Below are 26863 nucleotides of genomic sequence, written 5' to 3' on the forward strand. Positions count from 1 at the left end.
TAGAAATACAAACTGTTGTTTATATTGATCCTGTTCCTAGTGTCCCATCTTAGACTTCAAGCCAAAGAAAGGTAAGAGTAAGTCTTCTGAAAATTATTTTCCCAAATGAAGCTTGGCGCAGTACATTCTTTAGAAGAAGGAACTTGTATGGTGGAATTTTTTGCAAGTTCATATTATCATGGAAGAAGCACTACATTTGAAGTCTAAGAACCTGGATTTAAATCCCAGTTCTCCTACCTCCTACCTAGATCTGATAAGTCTGTGATTTAGGACCTTGAGATTAATGGGTAACTGAAATCTATAGATAAGCCCATAACTTACTTTTAACCAAGAGGCAAGTGCTTTCTTTCATATCCCAAAGTTTTTACCATACTGGTAACAAAATTAATGAAATTGAATTTCCTTTCCTGTTTATACTCTGATAAAGCATGAATATGATCAGTATATGGTTGGCAGACAAAAGCTGTATTACTAGGGACAGGCCTAAATCAAACTAAGCCTAGCAAGCATTGTGATCACCAGCATTTCTGCAAACCCAATAGTATGATAAATGACCTTTGGCAACATCAGAAAACAGGTATTTTTTCCATATTGCTTATGGAAAAATATCTGAACTGTATTCTCCAAAATAAAATATCAAGTTTTTTGTCTGAAACTTAAACTCAGATTTCATTGGAAAGAGGGAAAGAAACATAGTCTCTGTGCTAAATTTACAAATACCATCTATTTGGTCCTTACATCAATTCAGGGAGGAAGGTACTAGTATGATTCCATTTTGTAGTTGAGGAAACTGAGGCAGATAGAAGTTAAATGATTTTCCCAGGGTCACATAGCTAGTAAATGTATGAGGCTGGATTTGAACTCAGATGCCTAGTGTAGTATAAAAGTGGAAAAAGAAATTATGAGTTTCAGACAGGTGTGAGTAGACCAGTCTAGCTGGAATATAGAGTTAGTGAAAGGGAGTAATGTAGATTAAACCAGGAAAAGCAAGCTCTGTCATTGTTCAGTCACGTCCCACTCTTCATGACTCCATTTGGGGTTTTCTTGCCAAGATACTGGAGTAGTTTGCCATTTCCTTCTCCACTTTATTTTATAGATGAGGAAACAGGGTTAAGTGAGTTGCCCAGAGTTACATGGCTAGTGAGTGTCTGGGGCTGCATTTGAACTCGGGTCTTCTTGATTCCAGGTCTGGCACTCCATTTAATGTGCCACCAAGCTTCTCTGTAAAAATAGTTTAGAACTCTTTAAATGCCAAATTTGTCCTGAACCACACTCAGAAACTGCTGAGGATTTTTAAGGAGGAAGTATGGCATGACCCTTAAAATTCCATTTAACTCCAAAGTTCTGTGATTCAGTGATCCCAAAATAAGTTTTGGTTCAACTACAGCCCCTTCCATATCAGGGACAGATTTATGAATTTTTACTCACTGGAATCAATAGAATATTTACAACAAAGAAACATGTCTGGACACAGTACCATGAAGGAGGTCACTGAATTCATCATCTTTACAAAGCTCTAAGCTTATACAGAGCTTTTAATCAACATATGCTATATTTAGTGCAGTTTGCTAATCACAATTTATGTATGTATGTGTTGCTTTTAGATTTTCAATCATCTCCTGCTACTGGCACCCATCATTTTTGACATGGGTGAGGCAAGAGTAAAGGCAACTTGTCCCACCAGAATAGGCTGAACCTCTTCAGTTGCCCTCGACTTAGCGAGCTAGGTAGTGTCAGTTTTATCCCTAACTTATCCATAACATACACACAAATCATGCCCAAAGCTAGAGGGAGCGGCCACTTTAAAGCAATGTATGGCCCTCCATTTTTCCATATTTAAGACTGTGTTAACATAGGAATGTTACTCATGGAAGAGAATGCCACGTGCTCAGTCCTGGCATACCGTACTTTCCCCATGCATGCATCTGGGCCCTCATGACTTCATTTCATAAATGGAAAGTTACAGAAAGAGAGATTACAACACAAATCCATGCCAAGATCTAGATCTCAGAGTGAAGTTCATTGCAATATCATGAGTATTTGAGTAATAAAGACAAATAAAACCTCTTGTGAAATGTAGTATTAATAAAACTAGGCAGAACTCTACTCATTGTAATCACTTAGCAGAAAGTTTTAATTTAAAGGATTACTTTCTTAGGAAAAAAATAAAGGATTACTTTGTAAAAAAAAAAAAAATCAGAACATTAAAGTAATATTCTTAAAAATTAATTCTAAACCTGAATGTGATATCTCCTTTATTTGGCTAAAATTACCTTTGATGTCCTTGAAATTTATCTGTTCTGTTCATCTATAGGAATGAAAGTTTTCCACAGTCTTTGAAAGAGAAAAAAAAAATGCTTTAAGAAACTTTATGATGTCTGGGTTGGGGAGTATTGTTTTATTAAACATATTATTGTTAAATGGACAAGTAAAATATCATTGCCCACTTTTCATATAGAAAAAGATGAGACAATCATTTTCATAATTTGGGAAAAATCCCCAAGATGCCTCATCAAAGAAACAAAATGTACTATCCTGCATTTGGATTCCACTTCCTCCCTGACCTCTTTTCTGATATTCATTTGAAACCAAGGTATTCTAACGAGTGTGTGAGTGCAAGATGTGTATCTAATAGGTGTTGCAATAAATATGACTCCAGATGTTTTCTTAAGGCTAAAAGAATTTTACTGATGCAGATAAGTACAAATCCAAATGTTTGATTTTAATCTATTTTTGTAAAGATAGAATTTTTTCCTGTTGTTTGTCATGAGGATTCCTTTTTTTCTATGCAAGTTTTTTTTTTCTATGCAAAGAAGTTTGTGAAGGTTTTTTTTTTAATTTAGTTTTTGTTTAGTTGCTTTTTTCTCTATTGACATAGTCATTTCTTTTGCTCTTCAGATTAATCAGTAACTTTTTCTTTAGAAAATGATTGCATCATCAAACAAAGTATGTGTGTTTGGAGAGTTTTATATATCTTATTATGGTGATGAGGCATTTCAGTTTGTCTCATTATTCCTTATCTTTTTTGCCTGACCTTTTGAAATTATCCATGATATGCAGGAATGATTTTCTTATCTGGATAACATTCCATACTTAATAGTGAATGATGATGTCTTATCTTGAATTCATGGATAATTGGTACCAATAGGACTAAATTCTCCTTATCCAGTAAGAGGACTAGATTAAGTGCTACAGACATAACAGTTCTATTGTTGGCACAATATTACTACCACACCTAAGAATAATTTCCCATCATTTCTCTCTTACTCAGGCTCTTCTGGGTATAGTATTTCTAATAAGGAGATGTAAGGAAATCTTACTGTAAAGAGATTTCAAGAAAATTAAAGACAGACCCCTTGCTTCAGAGCAGGATTTTTCAACTTTAGTTGAGTAATATGAAGCTGGGGACTTCTTTTCAGAATAATGTGTTCTTATCCACCATAATTTAAAGAAATGCTCAAATTCAGTTGGAGGTCACTAAAAATAAAGATTTTTGCTATCCAAGTTCAGAGACCCAATTTGAAATCCATCCATGAATTTTTTTTTTTTGGAAACAGAGAGTGGAGTTGGTCTATCCAACTCCAACTAGTCCAGTTTAAGATATTTGTTGTTCAGTTTTTTTTCAGTTGTGTCTTTCACTTTGTGAACCCATTTGAGGTTTTCTTGGTAAAAGTACAGGAGTAGTTTGCCATTTCCTTCATTTTACAGATGAGGAAACTGAGGGAAATAGGTTAAGTGACTTGCCCAGCATCACAGAGCTACTAAGTATCTATACAAGACCAAATATGAACTCAAGGCTTCCTGACTCCAACCAAAGTGCCTTATCCACTGCACCACCTCACTGCTCCCTGTAGAGAATATTAAGCAACAAATGAGTGAGAAGTATGAAGTATGTAACCTAGGTAGATTAAGTGATTTGCCTGAATTTGAATAGTAAGTCAAGGGTTTCACTAGAACTAGCACGTCATGTTTAACCCATATCAAACTGTTTGCTGTCTTGGGGAAGGGATGAGGGGGGAACAGGAGAAAAATTTGGAATACAACATTTTGCAAAAGTCTATGTTGAAAAAAAATGAAAAAAGTCTGTGTTGAAAACCATCTTTGCATGTATTTGGAAAAATTACTACTAAAATTAAAAAAAAATAAAACAATGAACTAGTGCTCCTAATCTGACACATATATCTCTTAATGTCCCTCCACTATGCCTTTGCTTATGCTATTTCCCATCTTTCCCCATACCCCCTTTTCTTCATCCACTAACTGTTGAATTCTCAGCATCCTTGAAAAACAATCTCTGCCATTTTCTCTAGGAAATCTTCCATGATTCCTCCAAATTGTTAATTGTTAATTACCATCTCCTCATTCACATAATACAAATGTATTATAATACATTTTATGCAAATTTTTTTTTCATTTATGTGGGGGGTAACTCCTTTCATTAATGTAGATCAAAAATGCACTGTAGCTTATAGTAATAGAAAGTTGCCTGGGGCACTGAGAAGTTAAATGCTTTGCTCTCATAGACAGCTAGTATTGTTAGGAGCTGAATTCAGTACCCCTTAACTTTATGCTGTCTCTGGTCTCCTGATTATTCTGTATGATAAACCAGGGCAATAACTATCTCACTTTTCAGTGTTCTACAGAGTAGGCATTTAGAAAGTATTGGACTATATTACATTTGAGGAAATTTATGCATTCAATATGGAAGTTAGGGGGCAAAGAAGACAAAGTGACAGGCCTAGAGGCAGGAAGACTCAGCTTCCTAAGTTTAGATCCACTTCAGACACTTAGGGGACCCTGGGAAAGTCAAATAATCCTGTTTGCTTCAGTTCCTGCATCTGTAAAATAAGCTGGAGGAGGAAATATCAAACTATCCCAATATCTTTACTAAGAAAACCCCAAATAGGATCACAAAGAATGAGATACAACTGAATAACAAGAACAACTGACAACTAGTTCAGTATAAGTAAAAGTGCATGCTTTTGTTATCAGGACACGAATCCTCATCAGATGTGCAAAACTCCATCTGCCTTCTTGTTCTTGGTGTGGCAACTCAGGATCTGTTGATTTTCTTCTTCTGACATAGTGTCAGACAATTTTACTGCTTGTGTGGGTTTGTTTGTTCAACCCATTGCCAGAAGAAGCTTGTATATCCTGTGTGGATCACCCCATCAACTCTTTGGTTCTTTCTTTAAGAATGAATGCCTGTGGTATAAAACTCATATTTCACATACTACTACAATTGGCATGAAAAATTTGAAAAGTTGGAAGCAGCTGCTGTTGCTTATTTTTTCACACAGTTTTCTGTAGTAAAATATTCCCATTCTTTTGGCTATTTAAATTTTTATTAATATCTTTTATTTTTATATTACCTTAATTTTTTACATAGGTCTCTCCCCCTTTCCCCAGTGACACATCCCATGTAAAATTTCCTTTTATTTTTTAAAATAATGTTTCAATTAATAAGCATATATTTTCTTCCTCACCTCCCTAGGAGAGGGAAATACTCGTTTAACAAGCTTGCATAGTCAAACAAAATGAATTACTACATTGCCATATCCAAAAAAATGTGTGCCCCTTTCTGCATATTGAGGCCATCAACTTTTGGATAGATAGTCGATAACATTCTCTGTCATTGATGCTTTAGAATCAAGGTAATTCATTATGTATAAAAATTTTTTTCAAAGTGATTGGGAAGAAAGGAATTCAATAAAATTAACACTTTATCTGAGTTTGATAATATATGCAAAGTTCCATACACCCATCAGCCCCCACCTCGGCAAATGAGAAAGGGAGTATACTTTCTTATTTCTTCCAGTTTATGATTAGTCATAAGAATAGAGTGTTTGGTTTGGATGTTTTTGCTGTTCTTTCCATTTACATTGTGACATTTATTGCATACATTGTTTTTCTATTTCACTCTTCTGTATCATTTCATGTAAGTCTTCCTATATTTCTCCAAATTCTGTAGATTCATCTTTTTTTCATAATGTAGCACCATGCCATTATATACATGTGTCACACTTTGCTTAGCCACTCCCTCCTCAGTTGATAGAGATCTAATTTGTTTCCTGTCATTGGGGGCTACAGAAAGTGTTCTATCTCATTATCTCTCCCCCAAAACATCCATAATGAAAATGGCATTAATGGTTTTATGCATTCTAATGATTCTTAGCTTTCTTGGTATAAACACAAAAATGCTGTGTCAGCATCACAATTAGCATTTAATGAGGACTAGTTCTATATCAACAGATTCACAAGACCAGGAATCCTACCTAGTGTCCATCTTGTTAAACCTCTTGTCCCTGAGTGTATTATCATTAGTTAGTGCCAAAGAAGGAAACTGGTTATCGATATTGGAATGCTTTATTTTTTATTTTATTTATTAGAGTTCAGTGGTATCTTAGATGCCACTTAATCCAGCTACTTTATTTTACAGATGAAGAAAGGTTGTCTCAGAAAGACTCTGATTTGCTCAATTCACAATTGAGCACATTAGTAAAAGAATTGGAATTTGAACCCAGGTCTCCTGACTTTTTAGTCAGTGTTTTGTTTTATTTTGTTTTCCACTAGGAGAATAATGATCATGTGTCCAACTTTGTTTCCCTTAAACATAGCTTTAAGTCTGTACCTGAAATTGAATAAGTTCATATTTCTACCTCTGGTCAGCATACTTTGCTATGTGCCTCAATATATATTCTACTTTTGTTTAATCAATATATGCCCAAATCTCTGCTAGGTCCTGCCACAGGACATAAAAGAAATACTACATGATCCACTGCATTTCCTCTGTGGCTTGTTGATATCACCCATGTACCTATCACTAAGAGGCATGAAAAGAATCTGAGTCTTTCAGTGAGATATGGGTAGCATGGTGGACAGAATGAATGCTAGGCCTGGAGTCAGAAAGATTCGTCTTTGAGTTCAGATCTAGCCTCAAGACACCTACTATCTGTATAATCCTAGTCTAGTCCCTTCACCCAGTTTGCTTCTTCTGTAAAATGAGCTGGAGAAAGAAATGGCAAACCATTCCAGTATCTTTGCCAAGAAAACCCCAAAAGGGATTACAAAGAATCAGATGTGACTGAAATTGAACAACATGGGGTATTCCAGGAATCAGTGCTACCTCCAACAACATATGTAGGACATATGTAAGTGGAGTTACTGCTGCCATAAAGGATCATTCAGATTGTTGGCTGTATGATCCCTGGATAATATTTATAGAGCAATATAAGTATTATAGAGCAATATCTAGCTTCAGCAACCTTTTTGTTCTCAGTTTTTGGATAGGAAGTTGCGGGAAGAGTAAATATCTCTACTTATATTGTGGTGATCTGGCTGGCTAATGGTTTAATCATATCTGGACCTCTTTATCCCTAGCCTTCTATTATTCTCCTCTGTCTTACTTGGTCAGTGCATTTGTAAGCTGAAGGCTGCCAGGTATCTAATGAGAAGTATTTTGGCAGGCAGTCTTGATCAGGAAGATTTTCTTGGCTAGCATAGAATGGAAGTACTGTGAGAAGCTGCTAGGTAAATTGTGCTGTCTCTGCCAGGGAATTTCAGCTCTTCTGTTCTAGGGGAATTGAAAAATGATTATAAGGCTAGGCTGTCAGCATGATGGCTCATTTACTTGATCATCCTGAGGGAATGTGAGCAGCCTATATAACAGGGACTTTAATGAACCCCTTCTTTCTCCTGAGTCTGTCAGAGTTATTTGCCTCCCCCTCTCCCAACCTCCTTCCAATCACAAACAAGACACAGCAATAGAAAATCTCTGGTCCAAGTTGCACAGCAGAAGAGGTATGCCTTCCCCAGTACAATAGAGGATGTCAGTAACTTCATATACATAGAAACACAGTGAAAGCAAGAAGCACCTGGCCTGCAGTAGTCATAATTTGTTTTTGTCTTTCAGAATTCACACTATACTTGTACATACAGTTGTCTGTTTTGTTTTTCATTCCTCTGCTTCTCAAGCTCCTTTAGGAGAGTTAGAAGGAACTGTGAAGAAAGGAACTATGGCAAAGCAAACCTCAGCAAAGTCTTTGGCATATAATTTGCCCAAGTTTTTTACATTGAGTCTTTCCACAATGGGAGAAGCCAATTAGAAAATGAATCTTCCTTAGTTCAATTAGTTAATAATAAACACTCATCTCTCTCTAGGTTTCTATTCTCAAATGGATGTTTCCCGAGAGAGCTACTTCATAATTACTAGTTAAAACACCAATTGTTTAAAATTAATTTGGATAGTTATACATGTGTTTCAAGATGCTGTCACTTCGAGCATGAGTCTCATTTTTCTAGTTATTTCTGGAGACCTTACAACTAAGGTTCTTAACTTTTTTTGTACCATGGATCCTTTTGTTAGTCTAATCAATCATATGTACATTTACAAAACTATAAATTGCCTAGATTAACAGAAAGAGATGTTTAACAAATCACAAATGAGCTCCCTGAGGGAGAAAAAACCAGGGTTAGATAGATTTATAAGTGAATCCTATCAAACATTTAAAGAACAATTAATTCCAATATTACATAAATTGTTTGTAAGCATAGGTAAAGAGGGAATCCTACCAAACTCCTTCTATGACACAAATATGATGTTGATAGCTAAAACAGAGAAGGAAAACTGTAGGCCAATTCCTAGTGAATCTTGATGTAAACATTTTAAAATATTAGCAAGGAAATTGCACCAATATATGACAAAGCTTGTACACTATGACCAAATTAGATTTATATCAGGAACACAGGGCTGCTATAATATTAGGAAAATTGTAAGCATTATTGACCTTATAATAAAAACAAACAAAATTACTATATTAGTAGATGCTGAAAAAGCTTTTGCTAAAAAAGAACAACCATTGCTATTAAAAAACAATAGAAAACAGGGAGTAAATGGAGCTTTTCTTAAAATGATTGGAAGCATCTTTCAAAAATCAAGAACAAGTATTATCTGTATTAGGGATAAACTAGAATTCTTTCCAATGAGATCAGATTTTAAGGAAGGTTATGATCACTATTATTACTATCACGCTTTAAAAGAATATAGGATGGTATACTTAGAAAACCATAGAAAATCAATTAAAAAACAATTAGTAATGTTAGGAAGGTTGCAGAATATAAAATAAGCCCACATAAGTCACAGCATTTCTATAAATTACCAACAAAACCAATCAGGAAAAATAACTGCAAATAGTATAAAAAACTTAAGAGTCTACTTGCCAAAACACATATAGAAAGTATATGAAAAAAATCACAAAACATAAATAAAGACAGATCTAAACAATTGGAGGAATTGTTTTGTGGGCAAGCCAATATAATAAAAATGAAAATACTATCTAAATTACTTATTCAGTGCTATATCAGACTATCAAAGAATTATTTTATAGAGCTAGAAAATATAAAAAAATAGAACAAAAAGTCAAAATTATCAAGAAAATCAATTTTTTAAAAAGTGAAGGAAAGTCTTACTAGTTATCAGGTCTCAAACTCTACTACAAAGTAGTAATCATCAAAACATTTTGATAGTGGATAAGAAATAGGGTGGTTGATAAATGAAATAGATTAAATGCATAATATAAAAAATGACCATAGTAATCTGGTATTTGATAAACCCACAGATCCCAGTTATTGGGCCAAGAATTAAGTCTCTGACAGAAATTATGGACAAAACTGAAAAGTAGTCTGGAAAAAAGTAGATATAGACTAACATCTCATATCCTATACCAAAGGTAAATCATAATGAGTGTGTTATTTAGACATAAAAAGTGAGCAGAATGAGGAAAGTAGTAGCAGCAATATTGTAAGGGCAATTAAAACTGAAAGATTTAGCTACTCTGCTCAAGTGTAAGTGATCCAAGATACTTCCAAAGGATTGCTGATAAAAAATGCTGCTCACTTCCAGAGAGAGAACTGATGGACTTGAAAGTGGATTAAAGTATATCCCTTCTTTATTTTTTATTTTTTTCCTGCAACGTGACTTATGTGGAAATTATTTGTATTACTTCATATATACATAAATATATATATATGTGTGTGTGTGTGTGTGTGTGTGTGTGTGTGTGTATAAAATGAATATCTGCCTTCTCAGTGAGTTGGGGAGTAGAGAGAGAGAATTTGGAACTGAAAATACAAAAGGAAAACAAAAGAAATTATTCTATTGAGATAGATTATTTTAATTATGGAAATGCCTGAAGTAGCAAAGTTTTAATATCCTGAATCCACTTATATGCAAATCACTAACAGAATGCAGATGATTTTTCACTACTATCCTGGTTTTCTTGATATTTAATTTAAACTGAGGTTTCTAATGATATAATTTCCACTCTCACTATTAAAGAATCTTCCCTTCTTTAAAATCAAAGCATTATGAATCTGTTAATCATGTTAAAGCCAAATACTAGAACTCAAACCAAAAATAAGTTTCACAGACTCTTCAAGCCACTTGTATTGAATAAGAGTGTGACCTTCATTATAGAAAAGTAAAAAATTAACTTCAAGCCCACTATGTAGATTTCAGATTTCTATATCAAAAGTTTGCTTAGTTGTCTTATGGAAAGAAAGGTTGCTGGCTTAAGAATCAGAGATCTGGATTCTAATATTATCACTTCTATTTGGATATCATTGGATAAGACCCTTCTGACCTCAGTTTCTCCATCTGTAAAATGAGAGAATTGAATAAAAGGACCTCTGTGACTCTCTAAATTCTAAATCCAAGATCCTATGGTCAATTCAACTGTCCTTTCTAAAATTCACTTGAAGCTTTACAAAAACAATACCCTCGCTTCTGAGGTTAGGTCTGGCAGTAAACAGTGAGATAGAAGTTAAATTCCTGAATGTACACAAACCCCTAAATAACACCTCTTCCTATGTAATGAAATGGACTTTAAGGCCATTGTGTGGTGCATTTAGGACAAATAGATCTGAAAAGTCTCACTATAAAGAAATCCGTACTCGGCTCACCACTTTTGTTAAAATGATGTTAATGATTGTGCCCTGACATGAAAACCACACCTGAGGTCCATGAGTAAGACTCTGATATTTCAATGACTTTTCACCCGTTTTGACACCATCAGTTTGGCTTTGAATGTCATGCTTGACCCAGACAGTAATATACCACAAATTAAACTTAACTAGCCTTGTTTCACAACTGAGTTCATTATTTTTTTCTCCCTAAAAATTCCCTTTCTTCACAAATGTCTGCTTCTCACATTTGACTTATGCTAGTTCCCTTCTTTAACTGTGTTTTGAAATTCTGTTCTGTTTAGAGTGCAGTCAATTGGTCGTCTGTCTCTTTTACAGTAAAGAGATTTGTTGCTCTTCCTTTTGTTTCTTCAAAGATTGTGAAACCAGATTTTCTTCTCTTTACCTTAAACAACATCCAGAGTAAAAAATATCTTATTTGATAAAACTCTCAATAGGACTGTGTTTTAGCATAGTGCTACAGCAAGTTCATCCCAGGGAAATGATTTCTATTAGATTCCTTCTTTTATACAATACTAATTGCAAGTAAACTAAATAGTGGCCTGATTGAGAAACATTGTTCAGAAGGCCTAAGAAACTGTTACATTATCAAAGACAGCCATTTTGTTGCTTGGTCTTCGTTTAATTATTATTAACTATTATTATGAGAGGTTTGAATGAGAAGAAAAAACATATTTGGAAATGATGATGATATCAAAACAAAAGCCTTTAAGAGAATTTTTGAAAATTTGCAACTTTTAAAGTTGCAATAGTTTTAAACTATTTTTAAAGGAAATTTTGATGATAAAAATGAATAAACACATATTCCAGCTACCATATGATTTGGTGAGCAGAAACCTACAGGTGACTTAAATAATTGTCCCTTAATTTTTAGCTACAGAGAGACTCTCAGCAAAAAAGTGATATCTTGTGCATTACAGGTAATTTGTCTCTTACATGTACATACACAGCGCGCGCGTGCGCGCACACACACACATTTGGGGTGATATTCTAAAAGTAGGGCAATTATACCTTCTATAGCCTCTTCAACAAGTTACCTGGAAAACTGAACTTGAATAAATCACATGCTTCTACTTCTAATGAAAAATAGCATGATACAGATAGGAGGCTAGCCTTGGCATCAGAAAGATCAGAACTCAAGTTTGCCTCTAACACAATAGCTTTGTGACCCGGGGTAAATCAGTTAACCTCTTTCTGTCTCGGTAGTCAGCTATCTAAGTCATTAAATTACAAAATTGATCTAATTTTTCTGATTTACGTTGATGGGGGCAGGGAGAGAAGAGGAGATATAGACTTGTAGTTTCCCACGAATTAGAAAATCAAAGCATGAGAAATATAGGAAAGACCTAATGTGACCAAATTTTCTAAACTCCACCCTTTTTTAAGATGAGGAAATTGAGGTGACAGATTGACTGCTCAGATCTTCTGACCTTAGGTCCAGTCCTTTTTTCATGGTAATATGTGCTGTTTCATTCCAGACTGGTGATAGTGCCTGCTGTCATCAAAAAACATATTTTTATTCTTGTAAAGCTCTTGAGAAACATGATTAAATATCTTTTAACAATTAAAGACCTTCAACAACCACCATCCTGTGACATAAACAAGAATTTCCCAATAATAAAAAATTTAGTATCATAACTTTTTAAAGCTACTTTGATCACAAACAAATTAAAGTGAAGGTATACATTATCTAATATATTAATAATATTTAATAATATTCCATGTTATTAAATATAAAATTAAGTGGAAATAAAAAGTATATTAATAATGTAGATTAACTACATATCTATATTTCATATAATTATGTTTTTAAATAATTATATATTTAAATTGTGTTTGATTATCTATTACTTAATTAAATTTTAATATATGAATTATTACATATACATATAAATTATATGTTAAGATTCTAATAATATATTACCTAATTTTCCATGAAACTATATAGAGCATTTATAAAGCAATTTAAGATTTGCAAAGCATTTGATCCTCACACCAATCCTGTGAGAGAAGAGCCTTTATTATCCCCATTTTAAAGATTTGTCCAGTGTGTGAAGCAGAATTTGAACTCAAAGCTTTGTGAATCCAACTCCAATGCTCTATCCATTGAGTTTACCTAGCTGCTTAAAATATGATAATCCATGATGATTAAACATGTCAGACTATTCAAATGGGGCAGTTAGTTCCACAGAAATAATCTCATAAATGAGCAATCAAACAATATTGCAACAAAGTTTCATGACTGTAGTGTTCAGGCTAGCTTTCTGGAGGACCTCGGGACCAGCCTTGAGCTTAGTGCAGGAGTGCAGGAGGCAGGAGAGCCACCATGAGGCGGTCCAAAATAGAATGTTTCTTTTCCAATCCTTCTTACCCCTTATATACCTTATTGTAATTACATCATACAGCATACTAATTATGTGTGAACTTAGAGAACCATTATATCACTATACTAAGTATGTATGTGAACTAGAGAACCATCATCTCATCAATCCCACTGAGTTAACACCTTGTTTCAAATATACTTCTCCAAAGTTCCAGCTCTGTACACATGACTTTACTGTGGGGTTGACTATAATATAGCTATGATATCACCATAAAACTTCTTGTGCAGTGGTTCTCCAGTTGTATCTAATTTTTCATGATCCCATTTGGGTTTTTCTTGACAAAGATACTGGAGTGGTCATTTCTCTAGCCCATATTTAGATGAGGAAACCGAGTTAAACATGGTTAAGTGACTTGCCCAGGATTACGTAGCGAGTTAGTATGTAAGGATTTGAACTCATAATTGAGCGTCATTCCTGACTCTGAGCCCTGCACTCTATGCACTGTGGTATCATCTCGCTGCTATAAAATTGGATGCAACCTTTTACTAAACGTATCTTTATTCCTAAATAGTCTCCCAAATTCATCCTTCTCCAAGATAATATTTTACCTTTTAAACTTTTTTGTTATTACTGTATTAATTAGTTCTTAAGCATTAAGCAGTCAGATGTACAATTTTTATCTTTATATAATAAATTTAAAAATTCATGCCTCATTCTATTATGTGGCTCTCAGAATATTTCATGGGGAATACAAACCAAATTCAAATACTAAAATTTCTCTGTCCTGAGCTACTCAAGCACCTCAAACCCATTTATTTTAATAGCTCATGTTATATGGCAAGAACAATGTACTGATCAGGCAACCAAACCATACCTTTCTACGCTCCCATATATGGAAACTTAAATCTATGCAAACTTAGAATGACATGTCAGAAGTTGCAACTATTAATGCCCGGTGTTTAGTGAGCTAATTAACTGTAAGCCCATAACCTTTCATATACTTTATTTGGTATTTCATGAGCTCAGAGTGCCCTGCATGAACTTGTACTTTTCATTGTTTGGTGCTTGTTAAGGTTAGTGGATTCCAAATTACATGTTAGTGTAGGAGGCTAAGTAGCAACAAAGCCAAGATTTCTATTTAAATATTTTCAGGTTAAGTTCAGGAGTCATGGAGTATTTTTTAAAATTTATCTTTGGACTCTTGTTATCATTGTGTCCATTAATGACTGTGTAGTCAGTGGTTTTGTGTAGCCAATCAATTTAGCGTTTCATTTTTACCATCTGGATACATGTCATGCAAAAGCAAAGTGAACTCACTGAGAGCTACTCTCTCTGTCTTGAGTTTTCTTTCTGTAGATTCACAATGTGTTGAAGTTTTATATTTCATGGGATGCTAATTGTCCCTTCAAGATAAATATGGGATTAAAAGTATATGGAAGAGATTCTATAACATTCAGAACATCAGTGGCCATAAGAGAAGAATACATTCGAAGTACTTTGCACCTTTTTCAGTGTTCATGTATATCCAGTTAGATTGGTTTAAGCATGATTCTAATAAGTTGATCTTTCATGGTCACCAACAGCACCTAACTTTAACCATTATTTTCACATTTATGAGAACCGGTGCCATTACTGATCCTGAGGAAGACCAAATAGAAGGAAGGAAGCAAGCAAGGAAAGGGAGGGGGAGAGGGAAAGAAAGAAGGAAGGGAGAGAGAAAGAAGGAAAACACCTGACATACTCTAAAGTTTAATTTGCATTATTAACATTTTCTCTAGGCTTTCTTAAATCTAGACAATCAACAGATCAATAGATCAAGACTAGATTTATAATATTTGTTACTGTCTCAGATATACTCACACTGAAAATTTAACAATCAGCTCTTGAAGCCCTAAATTAACTCTGTCATCCTTGTATCCCTATGATCACCAACCCTCTTCTGTATGACTATTTATGTGTATGATTAAGGGTTTCATTCATGGATTTAGTGAAAAATGAGGAGTGGAGAAATTTCTACATATCATACTAGATTGTGTCTTCATGTAGCATGGGAAAGACAAGAGAATTTAGAGAATGATGAAAGTCTGGGAATAGATTCCTGAAACCCAAGTCCCCTATTCTTTAGAGAAAAGATCAGCAAGCAGACAATTGGTTTTGATTTAAAGGGCATTTGAGTTGTTCAGTCAAGCATGCAGGTACTTACTTTACCTTGGGTTAGCCACAGATACTTGCTTCCCAAAGTTCAGATCTCATCCCTGTAGTATGAGATGGAAATAAAAAAGATTGTAATATGTTCCCTTTGGTCAATGCCAAGAATAAGTCATTGCATAAACTGTGGTAACTTGTCTTTTTACCTGAATTTGTGACACAAGATGCTAGTAACTACAAACCATATTACCTCTAGCTTACTTAGACAATAGAGTACTTACCAAGACTTGATTGATGTTAACATTATCTACCTTCTTTCAGTACACACTGCTTTCATTGTGTCCAATGAGAACTATTTCTTCTTTTGACCAGCAGGCCATTATATCCTTTATTCTTAAAGCCAGTCTCTGCCCCCTCTTTAGGCAAATTCTGATATATTTGAAGTTTGAGATGCTCTTTCTCCCCTTCTGCACTCCTTTTAGCCTCTCCTCACTTCCTTCAGTCTTCATTTCTCTTTCATTCCTCTCCCCTCATGCCCTATCCTTACCAATCAAAACAAGAATTTCAGAAAAGGAGAGTAGATATTAGTCCTTTATATCTTAGTGTAAATAGGATAATGTGTTCTATGAGATGTTTTAAGTCACCTTCTTGCCTTCTTTGCAGGAGGATTATGGATGTGGAATATTGTAGATATTGTCATGTTTTATTGATATGTTGATTAGATCTGCTGAATTATTTTTTCTCTATTTAAAAATAATTTTTACAAGATATTTCTTGCTGAGCAGAGAACAAAAGGATGTATTTGGGAATAAAGGTGATATTAAAGTAAAAGATAATCCTCCAAAAAGTTTTTTTTTTTAAATAAAGTTTTGGGCATTTAGGTGGCGTAGTGGATAGAGCATCAGCCCTGAAGTCAGGAGGACCTGAGTTCAAAAATCTGGCCTCAGACACTTAACACTTCCTAGCTATGTGACCATGGGCAAGTCACTTAACCCCAATTGCCTCAGGGGAAAAAATTTAAATAACACTAAAGTTTAGTCACTGTCAGATAAGGTGTTATATAGGGGGTGCTGACAAAGATAATAAAGTAGCTGCTAATATTATTTCCATCTTAGACATGAAGAAAGTGAGACTGGTTAGGTGATTTGGCCCCAGTCATACAGCTTAAGTGTCTGAGATGAGATTTGCTTCTATGTTTTCCTGACTGCAAGTTCAGCCCTATATACAAAATATCACACTACTTCTGGAAAAAGTGCTTGAATTGATGTCAGGAAGATCTGAGTTCAAATTCTACCTCAGATATTTTTTAGTTGTGTGACCCTAAACTGTTATAGGGATCGGATAAGATAAAAATAAAATATTTAGCAAACTTTTGATTATATAACTTAATGTGGTGATTCAGGTTCTCAAGATCATAGATTCAAAGCTAGAAAGGACCATCAAAATTAACCCCTCATTTTTCAGATGAAGAAAGACTTTGAGAGTAATCTAAGTTTACGTGGCTAGTAAAGTGTTATGTTGAATTCTGGCAAATTCACAGGAAAAAAAAGAGGTCCAGTCTTTGTCAATATGAGTAAAAGGTCATCAGTCCCTTCCTACTCCTTAATTCTATACCTCTTTTTATCGCTTCTTTCTCTGGAAGTAGATAGTCCTTCTTTGTATATTTTTTATTTTTAACTTGTATATTTATAATAGTCAAAATGACTAAGAATGACTAGCCATTCTTAAAACAATATTGCTGTTACATATACAATGATTTCTTAGTTCTGCTCAACCTCATTCTTCATTGATTTTATGTAAGTTTTTCCATGTCTTTCTAAGGTCATTGAACTCATCATTTCTTTTCAGCAAACACACATTCAAACAGTCACAAGATTTTGGTTTAATTCAATAACACAACCCATTCTTGGTCCCAATTTCAAACTCTATCCACTGTACCACATTTCCTTTCAAGATCCAAGTTCATGTTATCTTTAGGAAACTAGATTTTTTTGGGGACAACTCTATATCTAGGAATTCTCCTCCCTTACAGCAATGGTTGATCTCTCCAATTCCATGCATTCAGAGGATTTTTTTTCATTTTGCAATTGGTGTTCCTCTGATAAGCCAGGTTTGGCTAATGTCACTAAGCATTATGAACTGACTTAAGACAAAGAATTAGTACATCACCCAGCATGCTGTCCAGAGTTTGTTCTTATATCTTATCAAAGTTGTGGATAGAACCCAGGTCAATTGTATAGAGTCACCAGTGCCATTATGTGTTAAATTTCTACTACAAATTACCAGGTTTTCTCGCTGTCTCTTTTTCTCTCTCTCTAGCTGTCCCCCTTCTTCCCCTCTCTATTTTCCTCTCTCTGTCTTAATACCCCCTCTTCCTTTCTTTCTCCCTCTTTTTTTTTCCTCCTTTTCTCCTCAAATCTCTCTTCTTTCTCACTGTGAAGATTTGTGTAGCAATGTTAGAGGATGGGGAGGAATTTTTTTTTTTTTCCCAGAAAGTCCTTTATATGCAGATTGTAATATTGTCTCTGGTCACACTGCCATCTGTAGTGAATGAGATGAGTGACTTAGGGTCAACTAGCACTCTATGAAGGTCAGTTTACTGAATAGTAATCTTATATTGCTCGTTTCCTTCAAATTGAGATAGACTATTTATGTTGTATTCTGGAATCACTACTACCCAACATGCCTCCTGCAGCTCCCTCTGAATTTAGGGTTATGTCAGTAGGAGATAGAAAATATCAGGTGCTAAAGGAGGGTCAAATTTAAACTTAAGAAAAACAAGTTAACTTTAAATTAGGTAGGACAGAGTGAGCAAATTGGACAGTTTTATTTTGAAGAGAATCCCCCAATCTTTTCCTGATCTTTGCTAGGTGAGAAAAGCTCTCAGAAAATCATTCCATACCTCTAGTGCTGCCACTAATAAAATCATTATGGTATTGCACCAGGAAAAAACAAAAACAAACAAAAAACCTCCCAAAAAACAAAAAAAACCAAAGAAACCAAAAAAAGACTGCTGTCTGAATTTTGCCCTTATCTAGTTAGCCTAGAAAGCAAGGATGCCTAGGAAATAGGATCCATTTAAACAAAACAGCAAACAAACAAACAACAAAAAAAAAAATAATAAGGAGGTCCTGTCTTTGTCAAGATGAGTGGAAGGTCATCAATTTCCTTTTTAATCTTCTTAAAACAATATTCCTGTTATTGTATACTCTGTTTTCTTCATCTATTTCACCAAGTCTTTCCATGTCTTTCTAAGGTCATCGAACTTGATCACTTATTTTTTTTTTTTAGCAAATACACATTCAAACAGTCACAAATCTTTTGTTTAATTCAGGAACACATCAAGACAATACATCTACAGTGACCAATTCTGAAATTTGGTGGCTCCCAAACTCCTAATTTGGGTTTATCTACAATCTCTCTTAGTAACCTATTCCTCTGTGCTTTGTCATCCAAAACACACAATTTGAAGTGCTTAAGGGCAGAGCAGCTCACATGATGGCTTGATATTTGTGTTTTTGCCTTTCTGGGAATCCCCTTTGGGGGCATTATCCTTTCGTCCTTAATTCAAGACTTGCCCAGCAGGTAAATGGTTCTCTGGAAAATGTACTCTTTTAACTTTAATCTGCATTTACATTTCTTCCATCTTTTCTTAAGTCTAGACAGTCAACAAAACAATAAATTAAATCCCGATTTGTAGCATTCTCAAAGTATAAATGGCTACACTGAAAATTTAGCAATTATTCTCACAGGAGGTCATTTGAACTGATTCTTGTAGACTTTTAGAATAAGTACTCCTATTCTAAGGAGTTATTCTAGATTGAAGAGGACTCCCAATTTTGAGTTTTCCACACTTGAATGTCTATGCCTTTGGGCAATACAGTTTCTTGAGAGGACTAAAGAGGGAAATTATTTTTGCCCATAGTTGACTTTATAGGCTTATCATACATCAAATACATAAGACCCCACCGATGTGACCCTGAAAGTCATTGTTCTCCATGAGGTCACTTACAAAGCACAAGATTTAAATAAAGAAATGTATATATGTTTATATGCATGCATATGTGCTGATAAAATATTTAACTAGTAAACAAAAGTATCCTATAGATATAGTAGCAGCTTGATGTAGTATAGAGAGAGTTAACCTTGGAGTCAGATAAATCATATCTTAACATTTACACATGCTGGCTATGTGGCACTTAGGCAAGTCATTTAACTCCTTGATTACTAAGGCAACTAAAATTCTGAGTTTCAGAATAGTTTCTAGTCCTCATAAGTAGAAGGACTTTCCTCACTAGAAAGAAATTCCCAATCCTACTAAAAACACTCATCCAGACCACAGACAAAAAAATATGTATGTTATAAATGGGAACGCATGCTTGAAACCCTTATATAAGAGTATGTTCTAATATTCACATTAATCACATTTGTTCATAACTCAGGATGAATTATTTGAGCCTACAATGAATATGCAAGGAGGGTGAGCCAATTCTGTGGTTAGAAGTCACAGGCCTCAGACTAACTCAGGTTTATGGCAACATGGATCAGTGAGGAGTGAATCAATGAACTCTAAAGCAAGTTCATTTTATGGAGAAAGGGCAGACTCCATGGTAATCTGATCTAAATTGATCACATCTCAATTGATGTGATATTTATAGATGAGTTCTTGTGCTTCAGTCATTTCAATTATGTCCGACTCTTCATGACTCATTTGGGGTTTGCTTGGCAAAGATATTGAAATGGTTCTTCAGCTCACTTTACAGATGAGTAAACTGAGGCAAATAGGGTGGAAATGACTTGCTCAGGGTGACCCAACTACTAAGTGAGGCTGGATTTGAACATGGGAAGATGGATCTTCCCGACTCCAGGCCCAGCATTTTATGCCCTATGGCACCTACTAGCTGCCCTATTGTGCCCACTACCCTTAATTCCTAATGCTAAGTTCAATACAACTGACCTAATAAAAGGACAATAAACAAATTAGTATCATAGATTGAAAGGGATCTCAGAAGTCATCTAGTTCAACCCTCTCATTTTGTATTTGTGGTTACTGGGGCCTTTAGAGGTTGTGATTTGCCCAAGGTGAAGTGCTAGAGGCAATGAATCTTAATAGAAAGATCATTGAATTTGGAGTCAAAAGACCTGTGTCAAAGTTCCAGCTTTACATTTGTCTACTGCATAACTTTGAACTAATCACATAACATCTGTAAACTTAAATGTCCTCATCTACAAGATGGAATAATTCTTGTTACCACCTATTTCAGAGAGTTGATACTAGAAGAGTACTTTGTAATTTATAAAATAATATTTAAATGTGAACTGTTATCATCATAATGTCATTTAAAAACTTTTCTAAGAATCATAACTTAGTTTTTAAAAACAGTAAAATTAGGTATTTATCTCCAACTTCATGCAATACGCCATTGTTTAGTAAAATCAAACTAGTTTAATGATCTAAATAGATTTCTTTAAAAATAAAAAATTGGGAGAAAAGAGATTTTATATTTGCCTTAATTATGAGGAGGATAAAAGTAATAATTACTCAATAAAGTAATGATCATGATATTGAAAACTACATCAGTTGGAGGCAAAGAAAAAATGGATTTTGCAGGACAAAAAGCAACGTCTCTAAAATAAAAATAGAGAAGACAGATTGGGAAAGTATGTAGAATAAATATATCAAACAAAGTACTGCCATTCAGAATCTGCAACCCACGTATATCTACTGTAAGATTAATATAAATTCACCAATGGAGAAATAATAACTACCACCATTTATATTGTACTTTTTAGTATGCTACATTTACTTATATATGAAAAATTATGTAAATGATAAAATATAAAAATATAAAAAAACATTCAGTTAGAGGAAAAGCACATTGAAACATCTTTTAATATTACCTTATATCCATTAAACTGAACAAAAGAAGTTTAAAAACAATCATAATGAGGCAGTAAGGCAAAAGGTACTAGTTAAATTGTTAGTGAGACAATAAATCAGTGAAAAATTTTGTACAACAGCCTGTCAAATTAAGATCACAAAACTGATCATAGTTGTTGATCTTACACTGTTGCCCTTTAACTTGAAAATATAATTAAAGGGGGAAATGAACCTATCTTTTAAAAAATTCAGTGACTTTATTTGTAATAAAAGCTAGAAATGGACTCTGTCCAAAGTGGTGGAATATCGCTAAATAAGGTAAGAGAGATTAATGTAGTATGAGTCAAGTTGCCATAGTAAATAGAAAGGAGGCTTTGGATTCAGAAAATCATTGGATTCAGTTTCTTGCTTTGACATGTAGTAGTTGCTTGACTCTCAGAAAGTCACTTAACCTTTGTTTCTTAAAATGGGGATGATAATAGTATATACGTCCTACGGTGGTTGTGAGGATCAAATAAAATAATAATTGTTAAAGGCCGTAGTGTCCATCATAGAGTTAATGCTATATAAAAGATAAAAAGTGAAACTGGCAGTTTAAGAATTGCATATTCCTTCTTTACCTTTAAAAAAAAAAAAACAAAGATAGTATATAATCAATGTTTTTTGAAATTTGAAAGGGACAAATACATGGGAATTTTTATTTCATTTTATTTTGATAAAATGTTCAAATGTTTTGTTCTTTTGTTTTGTCAAAATATTAATAATCTACACACTGAAACTGCAATTATGATATTTATCTTATATTTAGTTCAATTGTTTTTATTGGTCATTTCCGTATTACCTTTTCATTATAGTTACTGTAAAAATATATCTTCTTGTAGTCTGATAGCATGGCTCTAGCAAAATGTCTATATGCAGATTTGCAGGCCAAAAGTATTCTTGATCCAAATGGAGTAACTTCCCCACTACCTGCTTTTACACTATCTGGTATAAGCTAGTGCCATTGACTTGACTCATGACATGTCATGTGCCATTTCTTTTCAACAGCTATCCCAATACACTCAACAGCTTTTGTGACTAATTGTTCTTTGTTTATTCCAGAGATCTGAAACTGGATAATGTATTGTTGGACCACGAAGGTCATTGTAAATTGGCCGACTTTGGAATGTGCAAGGAGGGCATCTGTGAAGGCATCACCACTGCAACATTCTGCGGCACACCTGACTACATTGCCCCAGAGGTGAGCCAGTCTCACAAGTTACAGTTTCAAGAGATTACATGCAATAATTCTGTGGTTAGAAGTCATAGGCCTCAGACTAACTCAGGTTGATGGCAACATGGACCAGTGAGGATTGAACCAATGACACTCTAAAGCAAGTTCATTTTATGGAGAAAGGGCAGACTCCATGACAATCTGATCTAAACTGAATACAAAAGATCATTGCACAAGCTATAGGGTACCTACCTGAAAGGTAAAAGAAGAATAGCATTACCATGATCTTCTTCTTTATTCTCTTTGCCTCTTTCCTATATTTCCTTTCCTATTTAACTCTTTCTCATCTTCTCCCAACTATTTTTCAGCAGAACTGAAAGGATTCCCTTGTGATCAGTCAATTGGCAAACATTTATTAAGCACTATTATATTCTAGTCATTGTCCTAGTTGCTGGGGTTACAAAATCCAAAAAAGAAACAATTCCTAGTTTCAAGTTCAAAATCTTTTTTTAATTTAATTATTTTTGTTTTCATTTACAAATTCTCTACCTCTACTCTCTCCTCAATTCATGTAGAAGGCAAGACATAGAATACCCATTATTGAAGTCATTTCCATGTTAGCCACGAAGAAAGAGAGGGAAGAAGGAAGAAAAGAAGAAAGGAAGGAAGGAAGGAAGAAAAGAAGGAAGGAAGGAAGGAAGGAAAGAAGGAAGGAAAAAACAGAAAAACTTAGAAAGAAATAATATTTGAATATGTACTCAGTTCATAGTTCCCTCTTTGGAGGTGGATAGTATTTTTTCATAAGTCTTTTGAAGTGGTTGTGGATCATTGTATGGATCAAAGTAGCTAAGCCTTTCACAGCTTTGATTATCATTAATATAGTGTTATTATTGTATACAATATTGTTCGAGTTGTGCTCTTTGTAATTTGCATCAGTTCTTATAAGTCTTCCCAGATTTTCTAAAATCATAACCCTTGGGGCAGCTAAGTAGAGCACCAGCCCTGAAGTCAGGGTGACCTGAGTTCAAATTTGACCTCAGACACTTAACATTTCCTAGCTGTGTGATCCTGGGTAAGTCACTTAACCCCAATTGCCTCAGCAAAAAATAAATAAATAAAATAAAATCATACCCATCATCATTTCTTACAGTATAATAGTATTCCATCACAACCACATGCCACAATTTGTTCAATCATTCCCCAATTGATAGGAGGGGTTTACATTCTGTAGGAAAGACAAAAAAGATATAGAGAGAGAGATAGGAGATGAAACTGTGATTTTACTGTTAGAAAGAACTTCATGATGAGGAAATTCCTTTTATCAATAAAGATCAGTAATTTCCTTGCAACTTATCATCTTAAAGTTTCCTAGAGCAGAGGTGATCTGAAAAATAATTAAGTGCAATAAGGATCTGTTTCTTTTTTTGACATCAATAGCCTAGATCACTAATCAATTGTGGGGTAATGGGGAGCTATAGAATGTGACCATCCAGGTATGTGCCTGAGGTCAAGGAAGACTAATGAATTGAAAAATTAGGGAGTTTAAGGAATTGTCCATATGCATATTGAAGTACAAAGATGATGAAGTAAAAAAATTTAGTGGCATGGTGGATAGATCACCAGGCTGGAGTCAAGAAGACCTCAGTTCAAATGCAGCCGCAGACATCTCCTAGCTATGTGAACTTTTTTGGCTCAGTTTGCTCATCTATAAATGAGCTAGAAAAGGAAACCACTCAAGAATCTTTGCCAAGAAAACTCCAAACGTGATCTCTGAAGAGTTGGACGTGACACAACAATAACAAAAGTATTAAGTCAGGAGAAGAGTTAAGGTTCAGTGGAAGATAGTGAGCTAGGTACTAAATTTTTGGATAAAGGACGGAGAAAAACCCAGAGGCTGTTAAATAAACAACAAAACCCTGATCTGAATTGGATAGGAAATTTGGGGAGCATGGTTTGCTCCCCACTCCTGCTTTCAGATTCTCCCTTTTACTGCCATGACTCAGCAGCTTCTCTTTCTTTGAAGTTCATTCAATTAAAATTTCTCACACAGTTCAAATCATGGCAGTTGTTACATGAGAGTCTCCCTCCCTCCCAGAGATACAGTCATTATTTGAAAGCCAGGACTCTGTGAGGGTGTAATAACTTCAGTAGCCTTCCCATCCCACTGAATGAAGAAGCCCCAAACTTAAGTCATTCTGTCAAAATAAAACCAGCAATAAGAGCTATAAACCTTTGGAAAGAAGTTTGAATAGCAAGCATCTACCATTAGTCTTTTTTGCACTTCCCCCCTCCTCCAAATCTCTTGCCTAGCTTCAATTCATGTTCCTTGCTCCCTCCCATCAATGCTTGTTCCTGTTCAACTAAGATAAGAGCCCTATAAAAATTCCCACAGACTTGTCTAATTTGGAGCACCTAATTCTGGTTGTTGTTCCAGAGAACCCGGCCTATTCCCGTCATCCCTGACTGCCTTTTTTTATTATATATTCTCCAAATAAATCTAGCGTACTGTACTATCTTTTATGTTCTGTGTTTCCTTGTACTGGACAATTGGTAACCTTTAAAAAGCCTTTAAACAAAGGCCTACATAGATACAGAGAATGTGAGAAAAAGGTCTGGACCTTAAAGGTAAGTTTGTTCACTGTATAATGATGAGACAAGAGAGCCACTGGGCAGGGCCTCAGTCTGAGTCATTACCTGGCTGCTCTTCTTTGTATTGACATTTTTGAAAAGCCTTTTGTGTTTATATCTGGTGGCCTTTATGTCAAATAGCTGACTTGAGTCTATAAATATTTGATTAGGATTGCATGAGCAGATTATTCTGAGGCATCCACAGGGAAACATTTAAGAGTAGAGCTTTAGTGGGAACACATAAGAAACTAGTTCATTTTAATGTGATGTTTTCTAATTTAGATATAGAAAACTGGACAGATAACCAGGTAATCTGAGATCTAGTTCTGGTCTGCCACCAACTGGAGAAGTGATCTTCAGTGGTCTTAGGAATTGGACTGATTGGTTAGATAGATAGATGAATGGACAAATGAATGAATAAATGAATAAAAGCCTTATATGCAATACTGTAGTAAGCACTGGTGATACAAATAGAAAAATGGGATTGTCCTTCAGGCCACAGAGTTTTATTCTTATAAGAGGAGACAGTGCATGTAAGGGAGTGGTATCTAGAGGAAAAGGTTTGGGTCTATGGAGTCTTAGGGACAGTAAATAAATCCATAGGGCAGTCAGTTGCCATGCTGAGCAAGATAAAAAGGGGAGATATGGGAGATAAATTTATAGATAGCAGCAATACATATAGTTAAGATACCCAGGATGGTTATATGTGGTGAGCTGGTATCACTTGCTGGTTAGAACATCTCAGCCTCAGAGTTCAAAGGTAAATAAGTCAATAGGTAGACTTGAGGAGGTGATGGTGATTATTTTTGGAGACCTAGTATGGAAAGTACTACTTTCAGTGAGAGGGAAAAAAGGGCAGTAGTGTGATGATCTCTTCTGGATTTAAAATTTTACTCATTAATTAAAAATTTAAAGCCTACCTTAATTACATCACTTCATCTGGTCTACAGATTCTCCAGGAAATGCTCTATGGTCCTGCTGTGGATTGGTGGGCAATGGGAGTGCTGCTCTATGAGATGCTGTGTGGCCATGCTCCCTTCGAAGCTGAAAATGAAGATGATCTTTTTGAAGCCATATTGAATGATGAAGTTGTTTACCCTACATGGCTCCATGAGGATGCCACGGGAATCTTAAAAGCTGTAAGTTTTATTCTTTTCAACATTATTTGACTAACTTTACCAGCTTAATGCATCTTTCATATGTAGTTTTTCTCTATTTCTTAATAGTAACTCTTTAGGGTTCTTTTTTTTGGAAGTTCCATATTTGACCCAAAGGGATTAAAAGATCATCCAAGAGTTATAGATAAAGGTTATTTTCCTACTCTAAAATATCTTTTCCTTGGCTAAAAAAAGTAGCAGTAGTTAGTTCAGGTTTGCTTACAGGTTTCCAAATACCCAAAATGTTTCTTCTGCTTGTAGCTTTTGTTTCTTTTTCTTCTCTGTGTAGCAGTGTCTTGGTTAATACAACTCAGTAGTATCTTACATAGCACTCTTTCCATTGGATTTGTCAAAGTAGTTTTTCAGCAATTCTGCAGCTCATTTTCCCTTCTTACTTTGACTTATTTTCAGGTCTCATGAAAGGTTTAAGTGTTCTGAATTAAGATAATTAAACTCAGGATGAAGAATTCAAATTCCAAAAGACAGTAGTTGGGAAGGTCTTTTTTGAATATATATAAGGTGTCATATTATA

At 34.7% G+C, this 26863-nt stretch overlaps 1 protein-coding gene across 1 annotated transcript in view; it reads left to right on the top strand.

The window, feature by feature from the left end:
- Positions 1-26863, top strand: part of PRKCH (protein kinase C eta) — a 258990-nt gene that overhangs the window by 198597 nt on the left and 33530 nt on the right. Inside the window, exons 11-12 of the mRNA XM_031952686.1 lie at positions 22435-22573; positions 26125-26313. Of these exons, the coding sequence (XP_031808546.1) occupies positions 22435-22573; positions 26125-26313 (328 nt within the window). The remainder of the gene's footprint in view (positions 1-22434; positions 22574-26124; positions 26314-26863) is intronic.

The sequence above is a fragment of the Sarcophilus harrisii genome, chromosome 2 (genome assembly GCF_902635505.1).
Source record: "Sarcophilus harrisii chromosome 2, mSarHar1.11, whole genome shotgun sequence".
In the NCBI taxonomy this organism is placed as follows: domain Eukaryota; kingdom Metazoa; phylum Chordata; class Mammalia; order Dasyuromorphia; family Dasyuridae; genus Sarcophilus; species Sarcophilus harrisii.